Here is an 18,469-nt window from a genome sequence, read left to right on the forward strand (position 1 = left end):
AGCTGTAGAGTGTCTGTAACTGGCTGCCGTCTCCTCGAGATAATAGGATGATGACAGCGAGGAGGTTTCTCAGGGATGTGCTGACTGCAGACTTTGTAAGTTATCAGCTTACACGGTGCAAGCATGCTGGTGTGCACACATACAGAGACACAGACGGACACGTGTAGGTGTGTCTCACATTATTATTATTGAGGTTTCCTGAGGTCTCGTAAGCCCGCTGTCGTTTCCGTGGAAAGGATTACTGTGTTTGGTGACGAGTGAATGTTTTAATCACGTGGACAGACACACATGAACGCTTCTATAAACATTCATGTGGAACTAAATATTCCACAGTCATCTGTTAGTGGTATTATAACAAAGTGGAAGCAATAGGGAACAACAGCCACAACAAGGTAGGCCACGTAAAATCACAGCAGGTTCGGTGTGGAAGAACTTGACTGGCCTGCACAGAGTCCTGAGCTCAACCCCACACCTGAGCCAGGCCTTCTCATCCAACATCAGTGTCTGACCTCACAAATGGATGAATGGACAAAAATTCCCACACGTTCCTAAATCCTGTGGAAAGCCTTGCCAGGAGAGATGAAGCTGTTAGAGATGTAAATGGTTGACCAACATCATATTAAACCCGACGAATCTAGAAGGGGATGTCGCTCAAGTTTATATGCGTGTGAAGACATACGAGTGTTTGTAATACACTTGTATGTCGTATGTCCTCCACACCATTACACCATCTGGTTTTGTTTTTTCAGATCATTCTCTGTAAACACTGGAGACGGCTGTGTGGGAAAATCCCGGCATCCTGATTTGATGCTTGGTTTGAACTTCAGCAGGTGGTCTGTGATTGGCTGATTAGAGATTTGCAACTGAACAGGCGTAGCTAATAAAGTTCCTGATTATTGTAGATTTTTTCAGAAATGAACCTCTTAAGCAACTTTTTGCGTCTCTACAACACAACTACAGTTAATTAATTGCCAAGTTTCCCAGTGCAATTACTGGCTCAAAGGAAGAAAGCAAACACGAGACCAAATAAATTCTTTGTCGTCATCTTCTTTTTAATAAATAAAATGAAATTAGCAGTTTAGAAATACACAATCATGAATGAAAACAGCACTTCTTTATGACTTGTAGTGTCTGCCATGACCACCAACACACATGTATGTAAACAGAAAAGAAAGAAACAGTATCTGAGAATCATATTAAAATATTCAGTAAGCTGGCTGTTGGACACACATTTACATTGCACTTTATGGAATATAAGACACTTACAGCACAAGATGAGCAGGAATACACTCCTCAAAGTCTTGTTTTTAGTGCAGAGAAGTGTTGAGCAGGCACATAAGTTTGACATTCAGGGTTAACTAGTGCATTTTGTATTCAAACGTAACGTGAGCGAAGAGTTGTCATTAGTGTCTGATGCATTTCTGCTCCTAAAAGCATGTATTTCATTATCTACCTTCTGAGTTTGTTAGTAGTGTGACCTACCACGGTGTTCTGACATTTGCCGAGAAAAAAAAAAGAGTAACAAACTACAGTCTTCAGAGAGTGCTATTATAGCAAAATTCACAGTAGCACGATGATCAGAATAACCCACTTCTGATTAAATACAGCACACAGAAGGTTTTTTACGTCAGTCAGAAGCACAATCTGTCATCTACGATAACCAAGAGCCGAAGAAGACAAAGTGAACAGTAATATAGTCATCTAGAAGAACGACGGAGGTCGTTTTACATAATACAAAAAAAAATACTTCCCAAATATTTCACCTATTCATAAGATCACAAAACAATATATGGAGATGTGTTGAACTGTCATGTGATTTCTACATGGAGGAGGCAAATCTAAGGTTCAAATTGCATAAGTGACGGAATGACTGATGAAACAAGTGTCTGAAAATAAGAAGAAAGGTATTTCTGACATCAAAAGCGTCACAGCGTAAAGGATCTCTTATCTGTTGTGCTTCTCCTCAAAACATGTGCTTTCTATCAAAGGTTTTTTGTAAGTAGCAGACACCACCGAGCCTTACAGATGTTTCCAGAAAATCAAAGCGGTTCAGTGATGTTGCGGTTCTGTAGATTACATGTAAAACTATTTCAGCATGTGATATTAAAATACAGTATAGTTTATCTAGCACATACACTACATGTTACACCAATTTGGACCATACGTAGGATGGAGAAACTGTAATGAAGGCTTTTTTAACAGTCAGAAGCAGGCTTTGATTAAGGACCTCAAGTCACTCTCCTCTAAAGCAGCAGATTGAGTCAGTACAAGAAGAAGAAGAAGAAGAAGAAGAAAAAGAGGGAGATTTGGTCCTGCATAAATAAAACTTCCTGTTATGCCACTGTTATCTCTGCAAAACTCAAACGAGAACCCTTTGGCGCTGAAGTCAGTGTGGTCATGTGACTGGTCTGCGTTCAGTGCGGGGAACCCATCTGTGTGTGGTAACCTTCCAGAGCAGCGGAGCCAGCAGCAGACTGAGAGTGGTGACGCTGAGGACCAGCAGGTACACCTGCACAGAGCCAGAGAGGCAAACCAAATAAAGATCCAATAATCAGATGGCGAAATGTCATTAACACAGACTTTGAATAAAGCTAATTTAACACTCTTTTGATTTATTCCACAATGATACCCCAGGGAGAGAGATGGATGTTCTTAAATGCCAAGATATCAGCGACATAGACGGTCGTCCTAGTCACGATTCTTTACGATGCAAAGATGACTGTGTCATTATAGGATTAGCTTAGATCAGAGATAATAGGTCTTTTGGCTAAAAACTAACCAATGCAGTTGATTCTTCTTTGTAAATAGACAATGGATGATTGACACTACACATGAAGATCTGCCCAGCTACTGTTCAAACCTGTTTTTGTGAGGGGCAGCCAATCAGAAGAAAACTGGCTGAAAGGGAGGGGCAAGTCAGCTACAGCTCAGAATAAGATAAAAGTATTGACCTGGAACAGGGTATTATAGGTCTCGTTTAATTCTGCTTTAAACAATCATTAATAAATGATTATTTAAGGCAGAAGACGAAGCAAACAAAAGTCAAATTGAGCACCTACTATATTCTCCTCTGTCTGAATAGTAAAACAGATGCCAACACTAACATAAGAGGTAATCACTGACCTCTCTGGAGATGATGCCAGCTCGACGCGCACGACTGCCCAGGACGAAGGAGAACTCGCTGACCTGAGCGAGGCCAGCAGAGACAATCCACTGTATGTGCCGAGACCCTGGAGGCAAGATTGCTGACAGCACGAGTACAGCCATCATAAACTGGAAGGAAATAAGGAGTCAAATGAAACAGAAACTGGAGCTAGACAAAGAAAAGCAAAAAACAAAGACAAAACACAGGAGTAGTCTGTACCTTCATAATGACGAGTGTGAGAGTTAGCGCCAGCAGGATGGTGAGTTCATACAGCACAAATGTTGGGAACACGTGGAAACCTGCAGCATCACACAGACACACACTTACCATTCAGTAAAGTCACGGTAAACAATACAAAACTAACACAACACCAAGGTCAGATCAGTCACATGATCGCGTTCAGGCTAACCGATAGAAGCAAAGAAGATGATGGCAAGGAAGTCTCTGATCGGCTCGATGCATCCCATGACCTCTGTTGTGACCATGTGACCCTGTGAGGACAGCAAAGCTCCAGCCAGGAAACAACCGAGCTCCATGGAAACATCCAGCACCTCAGTTACCTGCAGCATGAGTCAGTAAGAAAAGAACCAGCACAGACACACAACGGGTTAGACAAGAACATGAAATACATAATAAGTGAATAAAGTGAGATCTTTATCTAAAAGAAAAGGTTAAAAACAGACAGCATACTGTCAGCATGAAAAAGACAAAAGCTGCCATCCCCAGCACCAGGATCTCCCTGTTGCCTTTGCTCTCAGTGTGAAGTTTCTTGTAAAAGGGGCCAATCAGGAATGATCTGAAGAGCAAGCAGAGCAGCAGCACAGCAGCCAGCGACACCAGGACCTGGGCCAGGAGATAGAGCACGTGGAGGCTGCCATACAGAAAGCTGCGGTGCACAGAGGGAAGAGTTTACAATGCTGTGTGCGTGTTTACACAGAGCACACATGCAATAACAACAGAAGGACCAACACACCCGTCCAACTCTCCACTTTGTGCCTGGATCAGAGTCGGCATGACAGCGATGAAGAGGCCGAGCTGAACATCTTGCATCACCAACATCCCAAGGAGAACGCTGCTGTAGTCCAGCTCAGCTGCCACACACACACAAACACGTTAATGATCACTGGCTAAGGAAAACACTCCTAGTAATCAGTATTGTATAAGCGGATGTAGTGTGATATTAAATTTGCCTACATTAAAATGTGTAAATTACCTAGAGTAATGGCATGGGAAAAGGCCTGTGGATAGGCAAGCTGCTCTTAAATGTAAAATAAATGTGATTTTTCTTCACTGTGAGCAAAAATCATTTACCACTGCTGTGCTAGCAGAAGTCAACACAGGCATGCAGGTCACAAAATCCTACTCAGCTATATACTATCAGAGGTAAGGGAGGATCTGCTGAATGCTGCTGTAACTGGATCTGAGGTATGCTTAACTTTCTGGAATGGGGCCAGAGGGATAAATATAGATTTTCTCTGTTTTTTTTATCTTTGAAAAAGAAGTAGTGAAGAGGAAAAACCAGCTAGTCACATCTCATAGCAATTAAATGCAACCTGTTCTCTTCATGTAACAGACACACACGATCTGTTTCCCTCAAACGCTTTAAACAATCAAATGAGAAGACTTTCAAAACACTTGTGTGAAAGTGCATACTTCTAAGGTTTTATTATAGAACATAACCCCTTAGCAGGTCATAAACTAGGTTAGTACAACCGCAAGCAACATCAGCCTCAGGTAAACAACAATACAAAATATTATACCATATCATTATTTATTGAACAAAACTACAGGAAAATGCAGAAGCAGTGTGTGGAAAAACTAAGCACACTTTCCTGCTTTCATAGGAATTAGGAGGTAAGTAGCATTCAGGTACTGCTAGTCAGATACATTTAACTGATCATCAGCAAGTGTGATCACCTCTATGAAAGCAGAATTTTTGTCAGTTTGTTGGTCTTGAGCGTTTCTCCTGCTAAAGGTGGTTCTAAAACCTAGAAGCTGTATGAGGTGGATCACCTCATACAGCTTCTGCATTTTGCTTCATTTGTAAGAATGAAGCATTTTGGCTTCATTCTTACAAAATACACAAGGACACTGTGTAATGTATCATGCGTTATTGTTCATCTGATACTGTATTTACCTAATTTTAGGACCTGGTAATAACCAGATGATTGCTTTATTATGTCCTGACACATAAAACACAAACCTTCCTTATCTCCTCTGCTTCCTCCTGCCAGGAAGCGGGACACCAGTGGAGTGCTGGACAAGGACAAACAAGTAGAGATGAAGACAGTCTGGGTGGGTCGAATATGCAGGACTTGTCCCCACAGCAAACCGGCTCCTACCATCAGCAGACTCAAAGAGCAGGAACCCTGAACTGAAATCTTCCATACCTATGCACACATAGACAGGTTGATGACTGGATGATGACTGTCCATAAAGTAACAGAGGCTATAAAAACAAATGGTATTAAAACAACTAGACCGTGAGCAATAGTGGATTTTATAGAAACATTCTAATACTGATGTGGAATTAAATCTAGATGTATCAGCCAATATTCTTCAGCATGCCCGCTGCTACTTAAACTTTTTCTAAATTATCCCAAGCATAAAAAAAGCTTCTATATTAGCACAAACTGGACAGTAATTACACATTACATTGGCAAACATCAGCTGCTAACATCCAATATATGTCTGCGTAGTTTCTCGGTCATCCAGGTCACTGCTGTTTAAGGAGGTTAGAAACAAAGCGACCAGACTTCTTTAAGTTTTCTTTTAAAATCATTTCTCTTCTCATCCAAGAGGCTTCTTCACTTCTAAAACCAAAAGGTTGAGAGTCCCAGGTATTTAAACCCTTGTGCGGTCTTCAAAAAACGTAAAGTCCAGTCGCCTTCTTTTCAGCTCTAATAATATACCAGTCAGGCTCTAAACCAGGGGTCTCCAACTCCAGTCCTCAAGGGCCGCTGTCCTGAAACTTTTCCATGCGTCCCTGCTGCAACACACCTGAATACGACTAGTAGGTCATTAGAAGGACTCTATAGAACCTGACTGCATGCTGAGGTGGCAACTCAGCCATTTGATTCATGTTCCAGCAGCTCATGAGTGAATGAACATGGTGCAATAAAAGTACATTATTCCAAACACTTACATTTACTTAAATTGACATGAGTAGGGTTAGGAGTTGCCACCTCAGCATGCAGTCAGGTTCTATAGTCTTGCTAATGACCTACTAATCGTATTCAGGTGTGTTGCAGCAGGGACGCATGGAAAGGTTTCAGGACAGCGGCCCTCGAGGACTGGAGTTGGAGACCCCTGCTCTAAACCAAACATTGAAGGACATAAAAGTATTGTTTTAAAAGTTGCTTTCACAGGTTGTGATACTGATGTTGGTTAATTCGTGTCATGCTGCACCACCGCAATACAACACACAGAACAGTTTGACCATGTCATTGGCATCAGTGCCAGACTTGTCTTTGCTTTTGCATTATTCCAAAAGCAAAATCTTCATTTACCTTTCTGAGGCGCTCAGGTGAGAACTCCAGTCCGACCACAAAGAGAGTGAAAAACACACCCAACTCCCCGAGAGTCTCCACCTGAACCATAGACTGCCACAAGCAAAGCCGAGCACAGATATAAACAACAAGCACAGAAAGTAGAAAAAAAGACTAAATTTAAAAAGAATTAATTACAGTCTCGCTCTCACACACGCACTCACACACCTTGATGCTGTTGAGCCCAGAAGGACCAAGCAGGACCCCGCAGATGATATATCCAAACATGGGAGGAAGACCCGCCAGAGTGCAAATCCAGCCGCAGGGCAGAGACAACATCACCACTGAAACCAAGTCCTGCACATACATGTTTAAAAAAACCCGTCAATACTGACTAAAAACGACTCAAAACAAATTAATACAGAGTATCTGCTTCTTATACACGCGAGGAATGACTGACTTTGATAAAGTGGTGGTCGGCTCTCGGCATTGTTGAATCTCGCGGTTTAGTCAGAACATACTGGTTGTTCTGCGAGTCAATGAGCATGCTCAGTCCCAGGTCATCCTCCACTTCCTTTTGCCTGGACTTGTTCTTCCTCTTGCTTCCATTCTCTTCGTCGTCTTCCACTCTCAGCACGGCCTCTACATTCACTCCTTTCATCTACACAGCACACAGCACGGAAGGAGCTACAATCACTATCATCTTCAGTTTTTAACTAACCACAATATGTGACAGTGACTGTCTGCAGACCTGCTTGTTGTTGTCAAAGGCGTGCTCTTCGATCTCCTCCTCAAGTCGGTCGGCTGCCTTCCTGACATCCTCCAGGATCTCATCCAGGATGGACAGAGTCTTGTTCTGGGCCAAAGCGCTTTTAACAGCTTCCTGCTGATGCTTCTCAGCCGCCACCAGCTCCACGTACTCCTGTTCTTCCTGAAGTGAGATAAGAGGGGCCATGCATATGTTAGGAGAGATGAATGTAGGAAATGTGTATTAAAGATTCAGTCTTAAATTTTGAAGTCTGTAGGATGGTCATATCAACAGTTTTATATGTCTCCTATATTCACACAGGACTTATTTGATAATAAATTTACATTTTGGATAGTCTTTTTTGGAAGGATCCAATTCTGCTACAGGTCTCTTCCTGTTAAAAGACAGTTTTTTCTTTCCACTGTCACCAAAGAGCTTGCTCATAGTGGGTCATCTGATTGTTGGGCTTCTGATATTTCCCTGTCCTTTGAAAAACTGAGATACAAATAATGAAACACAGCTGACTTCACCTTTATGGCTGCCTCCCTGAGGGCCTCCAGCCTTTGTCTGCTGCTCTCCTTCATGTTGACCACATCCTTGTAGTCTCCCTGTAGCGCTCTCTGCAGGCTGTGCAACGCCTGGAACACGAGGTGCTCGCTCTCATTCAGCTCCTTCTGCAAAACCTCCAGAGTGTGAACCTTAATGCAGACAAACAGAAACTTGTCAATCGGTAAAATAACTCTGGTCATCTTTCACTGAAGCCACCGTGTGCAGTGCAGTTTACAATTCTTCATCGGATACTGGACATGACAAACAGGACAAAACAGATTGTGATGAAGCAGGTTCCAATAGGATGAAGGTGCATTTTATGTGACTCTCGGAACACATCAGAAGAGGCACTTAAACACAATAAAACAACTGAATGCACACTATCCATATATGCAGAATAAATATGTGCAGAAAGTCACATGTTGAATTTAGATGGATGTCACAGCTCTGGGGAAGAAACTGCCTCTCAGTCTGGTGCTGTATTTTAGTGAGTTAACCAGAAGGCATTTCATTCAGATCGTTTCAGAGGTAAACTAGAGAAAAAAAAACTTTGAAGATTTGAAGAAACCACATTAAATTTAAATGTGTTTTCAGCTTGGTCTGGTATAAAAGTCTAAAAGTGGTGCTTAGCTATTTCTCCTGTTAGTTGTTTTAATCAAACCAGTCATCTTATCCCTACATGCACATATCATAGGAAACATGAATTATAAGCATGCACAGTCATTCTGCGCAACAGTCAGAGAGGCAAACAGTTTAGAGACCTAAAGAAGAATTACAGGTTATGCAAAAGTTAAATGTCTCTAACTCTTCAGTGGATAACAATTTGAAAGGAGCTCTTGGCTCCATCAGATTGCTTTTTCTCAGTCTGGTACCTGGAAGTGTTTCTCAGTCTCTGAAAGGCTCCGGTCTTTCCCAACAGCATCGGCAGCAGCCTCCAGCTTCTTGAAAACCACATTTTTCTGACGTAGGAGGCCCACCAGCCGCTTGCAGTTACCAGCCACCCAGCTCTGCCCGTGTGCGGCCCTGTTACTTCGATAGAGCTTGACGGCATGCTGGGCCACCTGGTCTTTGTGGACCACGGCAGATGCCCCTGCCAGGCTGAGGCACAGCAGCCAACATACAGCCTGCATCCAAAGTCCTACTCGTGTCTTCACCAGGGTGTGAGGGGGACTGAAGACGGGTGTGAGGCCTGGATATGGAAAAGGGTTTTTTTAAAAAGTAAAAAAAAAAACAAAATAGTATGACAGATTAAGATGGGTTGAGTGTCAATGCAAATATATCTATATATCAGCCAGTCATATGGCAAAAATTCAATGCATTTGTTGACATGGTTGAGACAACCTTCTGGAACTGAAGCTGAGCATCAAAATGGGAAAGAAATGTGATTTAAGTAATCCCCTTAAAACCAAACTACCATCTACCCATCTCCCAATGGCTCCTTCCTGTAGGATAACACACCATCTCACAAAGCGCAAATAATCTCAAACTGGTTTCTTGAACATGACAATGAGTTCACTGCACCCAGATGGCCTCCACAGTCACCAGATCTCAATCCAGTAGAGCACCTTTGGGATGTGGTGGAACATATGACTCAGATCATGGAGCCATGTGTGATGCTGTCATGTCAATTTGGACCAAAATCCCCCTCCCATGTTTCCAGCACTTTTTTTTTTAAATATAAGCCATGAAGAATTAAGGCAGCTCTGAAGGCAAAGTGAGTGGTATTATGTGAGATACAGTGTGTACTTATGCAACCTGTATATTTACTATTGTTATACCAACAGCCTGTTCAGTCTTTAAGCAGGGTGTGGTGGCAGCTGAACATGAGTTCCGTCTTGCTAGCAGTTCTTATTATTAAGCTTCACCTTAATGTGACTGAATGCTTAACCTGTAAAAAATTCCAGAGCTGCTTCCTCTGCTGCCTTCATCAAATACGCTGCAGTGTATATAGTGAGGAAAAGGATTGTATTTAAAAAAGAAACAACCAAAAAAACAAAACATCCAGGTTGCTTTACATTTAATCTTTATCCACACCAACACTGAATACATTCAACTCACAGCCAAGGCAGTCTGCACTGTTGTGAGCATGAGTCAAGCTGAGAGATGTTTACTTTCCAAACTCCTCCTATGTCCTTCTTCCTTTGGGCTAGGCTGCAGACGCTCTGCCACTGCAGCTAGAAATCAGTAATACCACTGTTCCGTCTTGAGCTGCTGAAATGGACAAGCACACATACGCACACACAGGTTCTCAGATTTAACCCTTGTGTTGTCCTTGGGTCAAAAATGACCCCTAGGTGAATGGCAAACAAGTATATGGGAATCCCGAGGACAACACAAGGGTTGAGGCATTACAAACTTGAAAAAAGCCATGTCAGCCTCAGAGAATTTAATGTAAACAAAACAAGAAGTGCAGTTTAAACATTTCCCCTACATTTCCTTTCACTTTACAAAGCCTGATCTATGAAAAAAGACCACGTATACACCATGAAAAACTAACAATGTTAAATGACTATATAACAGGTTATGTATGTTAAAAATAAAACACCAATGCCATTATAAACAGCCTCCGTTCTATTATTATTACTGACACAGTAACATTAAAGGTTAATGTTTTATTTGGTTTCGATAGAGTAGATTTTTTTAAAATATAATACATTGCTTTGGATGACAAAGTCTTTGTTGTTGTAGTGATGTAAAAAGAAATACTCAAGTAAAATGAAAATGTTCCTTCCCACAGGTGATCTGCACTAAACTTTGGACTCGTACCTAAAACTTGAAGTTTTACCTTGTCAGGATGTGCATAATCGAATTAAAAAAAAAAAACACACAAAAAATGGAGCACAGACGTGTCAATGTAAAATAAAACGGGGAGGACATTTAGCTATCTTAATAACACACACCGCCAGGTATGAATGACATACCGAGGAAACAGCACGGACAGCCAGTGAAATCACCCATTTTCTTCACTGTCCCAAACACAGATTACTCGACTTCTATGAGTGGGTATATCAGCAGAAACAGATGAGTAAAGGAATCACTACCTGCGAAATGTGTGTACTGTCCTGGCTCTCAACTCCACGACCGAAGGAGCAGCAGAAGAAGAAAGAAACAATCGTGCTGTTGTGCCGCACTACCACCACCACCCCTCCTCTCCTGCCACATAGCTGGAGACAGCGTCGGTGCAGGCGTTCACCGGTTTTTACTTGGCCACCAACTTCATGTTTACTCCGACCTCCGGGCCGTCGGTAGCAGTGTAGGTGCAGGCAGACAGGAAGGGGTAACAATACTTTTTTTTTCCAGGTAGGTACAAACGCCCAGTCCCTAAAACAGCTGAGTTAGTTCTAGTGTGGCTAAAGTTGAATAAGCTGTTAGGTAAAGCTAAGTTAGCTTCCAAATTGCCCGGAGCTGTCAGACCAGCTCCAGCCAGCTGAGTCCACACACACACTTGTGACACAGCCGTTAACGCTATCTCAACTTTGCTAACATTAGCAAAGAAATGACAGTCGTGTGTGTGTCGACAGCGGATCCCCTCCCCATTTACACCAGGCGCAACTAAAACTAAACAACCCCTCCTCTGCTTTCAGAACATATTCCTGTCGATAAAAATTAAAGCTCCATCTTCAGATTACTTCCGAAACATCTTTATCAGATTTGATATGGGAGTTGTAGTTCTCAGGTGTTTTGCGTTTTCGACTCGACTCTTGCGTCAAGTGCTTTTACGTTATGGCAGCGCTTCTCCGTTTTTTATTTTATTTTTCGGTTATGACACATTTTCACTGTTGTGTAAAGTCGTATTATTTCGGTGAAGCGAGAAAAAACACCGTTAAATTAGCTCCACGCCTAGTTCTATGACCCGTCCCCCTCAACAAGGGTTATATTCACGGTGTAGTATCGCAGTAATAGACGCGGAGTAATAATGAGACTTTTTAGGCGGTGTCAGAGACGTTGCACAATATTTAAGAATAAAACAAGTATTTTACCGAAGCGGGGGTTGTATCTTGAATTTCAGCGGTGCTGAACTACATTACCCATGACTCCAATTGCCGTACAGTAGCCCAGTTCTTTTGCGCATGCGCGCCTCGGGGAAATTGGATCTCAAGTTGGCCAAAACAGCGGGTGATAAAAATGGTAGGTGAGATTAAAAATGAGAAACCGTTAGAGTTGTTTATCATCGTTTATGAGCTCCTCAGACAGTAACAGCTGTCTCTGACGCTCAGGGGTCACCGCAGTGTGCGGGGTCGGGGTGTCCGCGGCCAAGTGTCGCATCGTCAGAGGAGATGTGTGTCAGGAATGTGAGGGGAAACGGGAGGTCAGTTGTTGATGTTTTTGAGACGGGATGCATGCACTTGCGACGTACCTTTGCCTTTATGGGGTAGCTCGTCTGCGATGCTGACCCAGGTGAGGATACCCCGTGAAGGATCCCTCCCCCCGTGCCTAGAAGGACCAGGTCGACGAGCTGTGGCCTGCCATAGTGCGTTTGCTGTTTGATCATCGTGTGGGTCAGGTCTGCAAAGACGGGCCACATGATCAAACAGCATATTCGTGGACTAACCGAACCTCGTGGCCGTGCATTTGCAAGTGCTAACATCAGCGCTGTGGCACACCTGGTTTCCAGCCTTTTACTTTTTAATTACATGCAAAGCTTAAAGTAGTGAGAGACAGCACAGCAAGTTTTCTGTGGAGTTTCTAGTGAAAGCCTCCACTTGAAGGGAAGTCTTTGCACTCTAGCGTACTCTAATAGCACTTACCCTGTATGTTTGAATGTTGGTGTGCAGTCTGATGATGCATGGCAGGATTACCAAAGCTGGCGAAGTGGGGGACCTGTCCTCCATTACCCCAGGACTTAGAGGGGTCCAGAATTTGTAATGTTGGTTTGATGAGCATTATTTGAATTTATATGCAGCTTGAAATATTTTAATTACTTGAAAGAAGGGCCTGTGTCTAGGGATGGGTATTGATAAGATTTTCACAATTCCGATTCCATTTTCGATTCTGTTTAACGATTCGATTCTCTTATCGATTCTTATTTTTAAAAAAGGAGAACACTAAGGTCGATTAGCTTAGAACTTTGTTTTATATCTTCTCTTTGAACAAGATAGAAATTTAGGAGTAACATGGCCTTACAAACCCAACAGTGAGATCTTAAGAGGTCCAGCCTACGGCTCTTCAATGGGGTGTCACAGGGTCCCCAGGAAAAAAAATTGTAAATGTAAAATAATAAAATAAATATTCTCCCGTAGCAATAACAAAGTATAACATAAATTATTCTGTAGCAATTACACAAGAATATCCAGTAATGTCCCTGCCTACAATTAAACACATTCACTTACCAAAGTGAAATCGGGGGCATCTGCTGTGGCAAATAGGTTCAAGCCTTTTACCACAAACTTAGTCACTGCTCGGTGACATTCGTCTATCCTGGCCTGAAAGGAGACGCTATCGGTAGACTGCAGCGAGAACTGCCAGCATCTGAGCCAGACTCTGTCTCATCATGGTCACCTAAATGCACAGTAATGGCAGGTTTTGTAATAAGGCAGATCGCGCTAACATAATATGCACTGTTAGTTTACCTGCCGCATTAACGGGAGAGGACGTGCAAACGTTACCGCTGCTGCTGGGATGAGATTCACGAGTCTGGAGCGGAATTAAAAACACGACATTCATTTAAGGTCATCGTGTGTTTTGTGAGCAAATGCTTTTGCATATTCGCAGTGTTTCCTCCCTTAAATGAAATATCTACTTTGCAAGTATTGCAAGTTGCCCTGTTGTCATCCGTTCTCGTAAAGTATAACCAAACTTTTGAGCGTTTGAGCCGCTTAGGCACCGTGTTTCCCCCCAGGTAAATGACGCTCCGCAACGTGGTGACGTCATTCGGGGCGACTGGAATCGATAAGGGAATCGTTTGCAAAAATTGCAAACAATTCCAAGGAATTGAAACAGTGGGAACCAGTTCTCAACAAGAACCGGGTTTCGATACCCATCCCTACCTGTGTCTATCTTACCTTATCACATTTGATACTCTTTCCTATTTCATTTATATTTTGGCCCCTGCATTCACCTGCATCCCTCCTTACTTTCCAGCACAAGCTGAAGTCATCACAGAAGGACAAAGTTCGGCAGTTTATGTCCTTCACGCAGGCAGGCGAAAGGACAGCTGTGTACTGCCTGGCACAGAATGACTGGAAACTAGAAGTCGCCACAGACAACTACTTCCAAAACCCAGACCTCTACTACAAAGAATCCATGAAAACCTCAGTGGACCGCAAGAAGCTGGAGCAGCTCTACAACAGATACAAAGGCAAGTGTCAGGGATTGAAATCGGAGCGATCCGCTCATCCCGTCGCGCTTTTGCTCATTATTTTCGGCTTTTGTTGTAGATCCCCAGGATGAGAACAAGATAGGCATCGACGGGATCCAGCAATTCTGCGATGACCTGATTCTAGATCCGGCGAGCATGAGCATACTGGTGGTGGCGTGGAAGTTCAGAGCAGCCACGCAGTGCGAGTTCAGCAGGAAGGAGTTCCTGGATGGCATGGCTGAGCTAGGGTGAGCAGTAACTGGCTTTGAAATCTATTTTGTGATTAACTGTACTGCATTTCTGACATATGAGTGTATGTACTGTGCCGTTTGTCTCTGTAAGACGAGTCATACGAGTATTTAAGGTTTCATATTTCAGACTTTACATCATCATCATGTCCTACAGGTGCGACAGCCCTGAAAAGCTTAAGGCCATTCTTCCCAGACTAGAGCAGGAGCTGAAAGACTCAGGAAAGTTCAAAGACTTCTACCAGTTTACCTTCAGTTTTGCCAAGAACCCAGGCCAGAAGGGGTTAGGTAAGAATGACAGTGTGTAGGGAAAACACTGTTTTTAATCAAAAACATGAAGCATCCACCCTTAAACAGATTTTCTGCTTTCTAGACCTGGAGATGGCCGTGGCTTACTGGAATCTAGTTCTCACAGGTCGGTTCAAGTTCCTGGATCTGTGGAACCGCTTCCTGCTGGTGAGTGTGGGATGTTCTGTTGTCTCCCCGTTCTTTTCATTTTTGGATCAGTGGGACATTTGGGTATCTGACATGCATGAATCGATTTCCCTGGCATTTCAAGCATGCTTTGTCCATCTTGTTGACCTATATAAAAGAAATAATCCAATCCCCCACATTGATTTTTGACAGTTCAGAGTTATGTCACCTTTAATTGAGGCTGTTTGTTTGTTGCCGTTGTAATTTAAAAAAAAAAAAAAAAGTTTGTTTTTTTGGGGGGTTTTTATGATCACAATGAAACTCCAAATGTTTCCTGTTGCTGTGCTGCATTCAGGAGCATCACAAACGATCGATTCCCAGGGACACATGGAACCTCCTCCTGGACTTTGGCAATATGATTGCAGACGACATGTCAAACTATGATGAGGAAGGTGAGCTAACGAGTCTGGATGAAGATGATCGGTGAACACATTGAAAGCTCATCAGTTGTCACATTAAATACGAATAATTCAGGGTGTTGTCTCTTTGTCTGCCCCTGCGCCAGCGCACAAGTGACTTGAAGTACTGTGCAAATGCTTTGAGCCACCAATAATTGCTTTCTTTTGCTTTAAATGAGCCAGATTTTCTAGTAGTTCACATTTCTTAAGCTAAATCTATGATAAAGGCCAACAATAAGACAGTTTGACAGGTATAAAGTGGCAGGCCGTTAAAAACTATCTACAGCAGAGTCACTTCCTTTAAGGCCACACTTTTATCTAACTTTCTTATCTCTGATGTCTTGAATCGTGATTTCACTACTTAAATCTTGTTTATTTATATTCCCTCTAACATATTCCCCTTCTGCTCGCTCTCCTCAGGGGCCTGGCCCGTCCTGATCGACGACTTTGTGGAATTTGCTCGGCCGATTGTGATGGGGACCAAACGCAACGTGACATAATGTTTGTCCCGGCTTCATGCAGCGGATAGAGTTTCGCATTTCTTCCTGTTTTCTTTTCCTGAATGAGGTTTTTGATACAAACGAGCCAAAAATGAGACTACTTCTAATTAAGCCTGACTGCAGCTTTTTCCATTAGGATTGTTCTTCCAACTGCATACGATGCCTCTGAAAGGGAGAGACCCGAACTTTTAAAATGGAAAGCAGGACGGGAATCTGCCAGAAAGAGAACTTTTTTTTCCTTTTTTAGTTGTTGTTTGCTGACACAAACAGCAATGTGAAGAGGATGTATATGCTCAAACTTCTCACCGACAGGTGTAAAACCACACCTGTGGACTCACTAACCAGCAGCCTCGGTACAGTGACAGCCAGAGAGTCGGTTGGAAGTTAAACTGCATGTTTTGTGAGCTAGTGTGGAGTGGTGCCATGATGTGTGTGTGTGTGTGAGTGGGGGTGGTGCTATTAAGGGTATTTTTTTTACTGATGTTGCGAATGTGTTGCAGTGAGAGCAGACAGAGGAAGTGAGCTTGAGTGTGTGTGTGTGTGTGTCTGTGCATATTGCCTTATTTACAATACCATCCCACATATCTTTGTTTTTGTTGATATGTAAAAAGCTGGAATAATTCACCTTAAACTCCACATCTTGTGTTCAGAGATCTAGGTAGAGAAGCACGTTTGTTGAGCACCAGCAGAATCACAAAGGCTTTATCGATCTGTTACAGTGGTGTCACTTTCATTTCATCACACAAACCTCACTGAACGTCTGTCTCTGTCACTAACTGCAGGCTTTCTGTGCTGCTCCTGATAGCTCTACCTCCTGCAGAGGCTCAGAGAGGGACGTCTGTGTTCTGAATTAGGAATTACCAAAAAAAAAAAGCATCGTAAAAGGAAATGAAGTTGATGAGATAAACATGTTACTGCTGTTTGGGGCATTCTCAAGTGAGCTGAGGAGCTCACAGGTGATGGCAGAGAGAAGTGCAGCAGTCAGTTAATATGCTCGTATTCAGACTGACGCGGCCGGTAGATTTTTGTTGTGACTTCTGTGGCTTGCTCAGGCCTGAAGCTCTTCTAAAGGAGCTTTAGAAGAGCAAAAACAGGTCGTGGCACTTTTTTTGTTGTGATTGGTGCAAAAGCAGCATTTGCGATGCTGCAGCATTACACTTGTTGGTTTTATGTCTTGACTTTAGCAGCGATTAAAAGTACGAACACAGAGAGAAGCTGAGGGGCGCCCTGACTCTTTCCTGTCATCCCGGTGAGGATGACTTGTCACCTCTACAAACTGCACTGAAGTACACTTTTTCTGTTGTAGGATTATACATTTTTATTTAATCAGACGGCACTGTGTGGAGCATCGGAGTTATTCGCGTTTCGTGGCAGTAGGTTTCTCTCACGTGCTAACGTTTTTATAATGAACATGTGCATCGCAGCAAGGAGTATTTTAACTGATTGTTTACACGGCTGAAGATTGCTTTTTATAGATTTGGTTGAATTTATTACATAGGACAACATGAACACTGCTCAGGCTGCCATCTAGTGGTGGCAGTGCGCTATAGCATTTCTCACTTTTCTGTAGTTTAATGAAGACTTGAGCCTTTTAACACTTAAGAGATCAGTGCAGCAATGCTTATTATTATTATTATTATTATTATTATTATCATCATTAATAATAGGATTAACTGTTTCTCTTTAAGTGTACCTAAAACACTCTACATCCCAGAGTATGGCAGAAGGTACCAGAGCTCAGGTCCCCGTCACCCTCTCCTCAGTCAGGGTGAGCTGTGCGGCTTCCTGTATTTGTCAGTTCTGGTTCTGTCATGTGTTGTCACTTCAGTTAAACCATGTGCTGAAATAAAGATAGTTATTCTCTTGCATCTGCAGCTACCTACAAGGGGAAATAATTTGACAACCTGGTTGGAAATGCTCATATTTATGTAAACGCAGTCACTCATAAACTGTGGTGGTATGTGTGTGAATGTATCATTTTCTTTCTTTTTTTTAAGTTCAAGGTAAATCGTGACTGGATTGTGGGTTCACTTCCAGACTGATTATTGCGTCACAGTGTTTGCCGTTGTAATTAAGTTAGACATGTTGTTTTAATAACAAAGTTTCCGTCCTGTCAGCATCGCCACCGTCAGCCAGGGTGGCTGTTATCTAACACCTGTGGTTCAGAAGTGACAAAACAACTTCCAGTATTTAGTGTTCTGTTACATTCGGTGCATTTTTAGTTGTCGAATGTGCGATCGGCTGTTTCTAGTCGCAGGTGGTCATGGTCTTTAAGACAGTGTTATTTTTGCTGGCAAGAAAACAGGTATTTACAGAGTAATGTTTCTGCTGCAAAAGCATACCGAACATTGTTTTCTTGATAAATGTTGTCAATAAAGCATGTTGTTTTTAACAATCTTGTAAAAGGTGGGGTTTTTTTTTCACAACTATTTGTAGTTTTTGATTTTAGTTTAGTTTTAATTAACTACAGTCGCCTTGATCCAGTGACCTTTGTATATTTACCCCTCAGAGTTTTCAAACAGCTAGATGGTGATGGGCAAAATGCTTGAGAACTATGAACATCGAAGTTTTATTGAAAAAGGGAAAATGATGTCATTGTAATGTGCTGGAGAGGAGTCAGAG

The 18,469-nt window shown here is 42.5% G+C and overlaps 2 protein-coding genes across 9 annotated transcripts; one reads left to right on the forward strand and one right to left on the reverse strand.

The window, feature by feature from the left end:
- Window positions 1-1,027: 1,027 nt before the first annotated feature.
- On the reverse strand, window positions 1,028-12,309 carry tmco3 (transmembrane and coiled-coil domains 3). 4 transcript variants are annotated; one of them, XM_040012112.1, is made up of 15 exons: window positions 12,287-12,309; window positions 9,988-10,140; window positions 8,802-9,118; window positions 7,911-8,078; window positions 7,384-7,563; window positions 7,093-7,293; window positions 6,861-6,989; window positions 6,654-6,746; window positions 5,349-5,535; window positions 4,119-4,236; window positions 3,836-4,031; window positions 3,555-3,705; window positions 3,365-3,444; window positions 3,124-3,273; window positions 1,028-2,509 (listed from the first exon to the last, which is right to left on the reverse strand). In XM_040012112.1, exons 3-15 carry the CDS (start codon window positions 9,057-9,059, stop codon window positions 2,396-2,398), a joined length of 2,025 nt encoding a protein of 674 aa, XP_039868046.1. In that variant the 5' UTR covers window positions 9,060-9,118; window positions 9,988-10,140; window positions 12,287-12,309; the 3' UTR covers window positions 1,028-2,395. The 4 variants fall into 4 exon arrangements, with proteins under 4 accessions (XP_039868046.1, XP_039868042.1, XP_039868043.1 ...); XM_040012108.1 differs by lacking the exon at window positions 12,287-12,309 and adding an exon at window positions 10,971-11,088; XM_040012109.1 differs by lacking the exon at window positions 12,287-12,309 and adding an exon at window positions 10,971-11,086 and having other exon boundaries at window positions 9,988-10,137.
- Window positions 11,113-18,239, forward strand: dcun1d2b (DCN1, defective in cullin neddylation 1, domain containing 2b). Of its 5 annotated transcripts, none has more exons than XM_040012119.1 (7): window positions 11,113-11,221; window positions 14,004-14,227; window positions 14,307-14,475; window positions 14,633-14,763; window positions 14,849-14,931; window positions 15,245-15,341; window positions 15,768-18,239. In XM_040012119.1, the coding sequence occupies exons 2-7, from the start codon at window positions 14,053-14,055 to the stop codon at window positions 15,845-15,847; spliced, it is 735 nt and encodes a 244-aa protein (XP_039868053.1). In that variant the 5' UTR covers window positions 11,113-11,221; window positions 14,004-14,052; the 3' UTR covers window positions 15,848-18,239. The 5 variants fall into 5 exon arrangements, with proteins under 5 accessions (XP_039868053.1, XP_039868054.1, XP_039868052.1 ...); XM_040012120.1 differs by having other exon boundaries at window positions 11,117-11,229; window positions 14,011-14,227; XM_040012118.1 differs by lacking the exon at window positions 11,113-11,221 and adding an exon at window positions 11,951-12,057 and having other exon boundaries at window positions 14,011-14,227.
- The last annotated feature ends 230 nt before the right edge of the window (window positions 18,240-18,469 follow it).

Source organism: Simochromis diagramma, unplaced genomic scaffold (assembly GCF_900408965.1).
Source record: "Simochromis diagramma unplaced genomic scaffold, fSimDia1.1 OVJJ01000603.1, whole genome shotgun sequence".
Taxonomy (NCBI): Eukaryota; Metazoa; Chordata; class Actinopteri; order Cichliformes; family Cichlidae; genus Simochromis; species Simochromis diagramma.

Bases quoted from the DNA above. Each gene is read 5' to 3' on its own strand.
- tmco3 (XM_040012112.1), bottom strand. From the start codon at position 9,059: ATGCAGGCTGTATGTTGGCTGCTGTGCCTCAGCCTGGCAGGGGCATCT. The intron at 7,294-7,383 runs GTCTGCAGACAG...TGTGCTGTGTAG, and splicing joins CCTTTGACAACAACAAGCAG to ATGAAAGGAGTGAATGTAGA. The intron at 4,237-5,348 runs GTTTGTGTTTTA...TGTGTGTGGCAG, and splicing joins AAGCAGAGGAGATAAGGAAG to CTGAGCTGGACTACAGCAGC.
- dcun1d2b (XM_040012117.1), top strand. The intron at 14,932-15,244 runs GTGAGTGTGGGA...TGCTGCATTCAG, and splicing joins TGTGGAACCGCTTCCTGCTG to GAGCATCACAAACGATCGAT. The intron at 15,342-15,767 runs GTGAGCTAACGA...CGCTCTCCTCAG, and splicing joins GTCAAACTATGATGAGGAAG to GGGCCTGGCCCGTCCTGATC.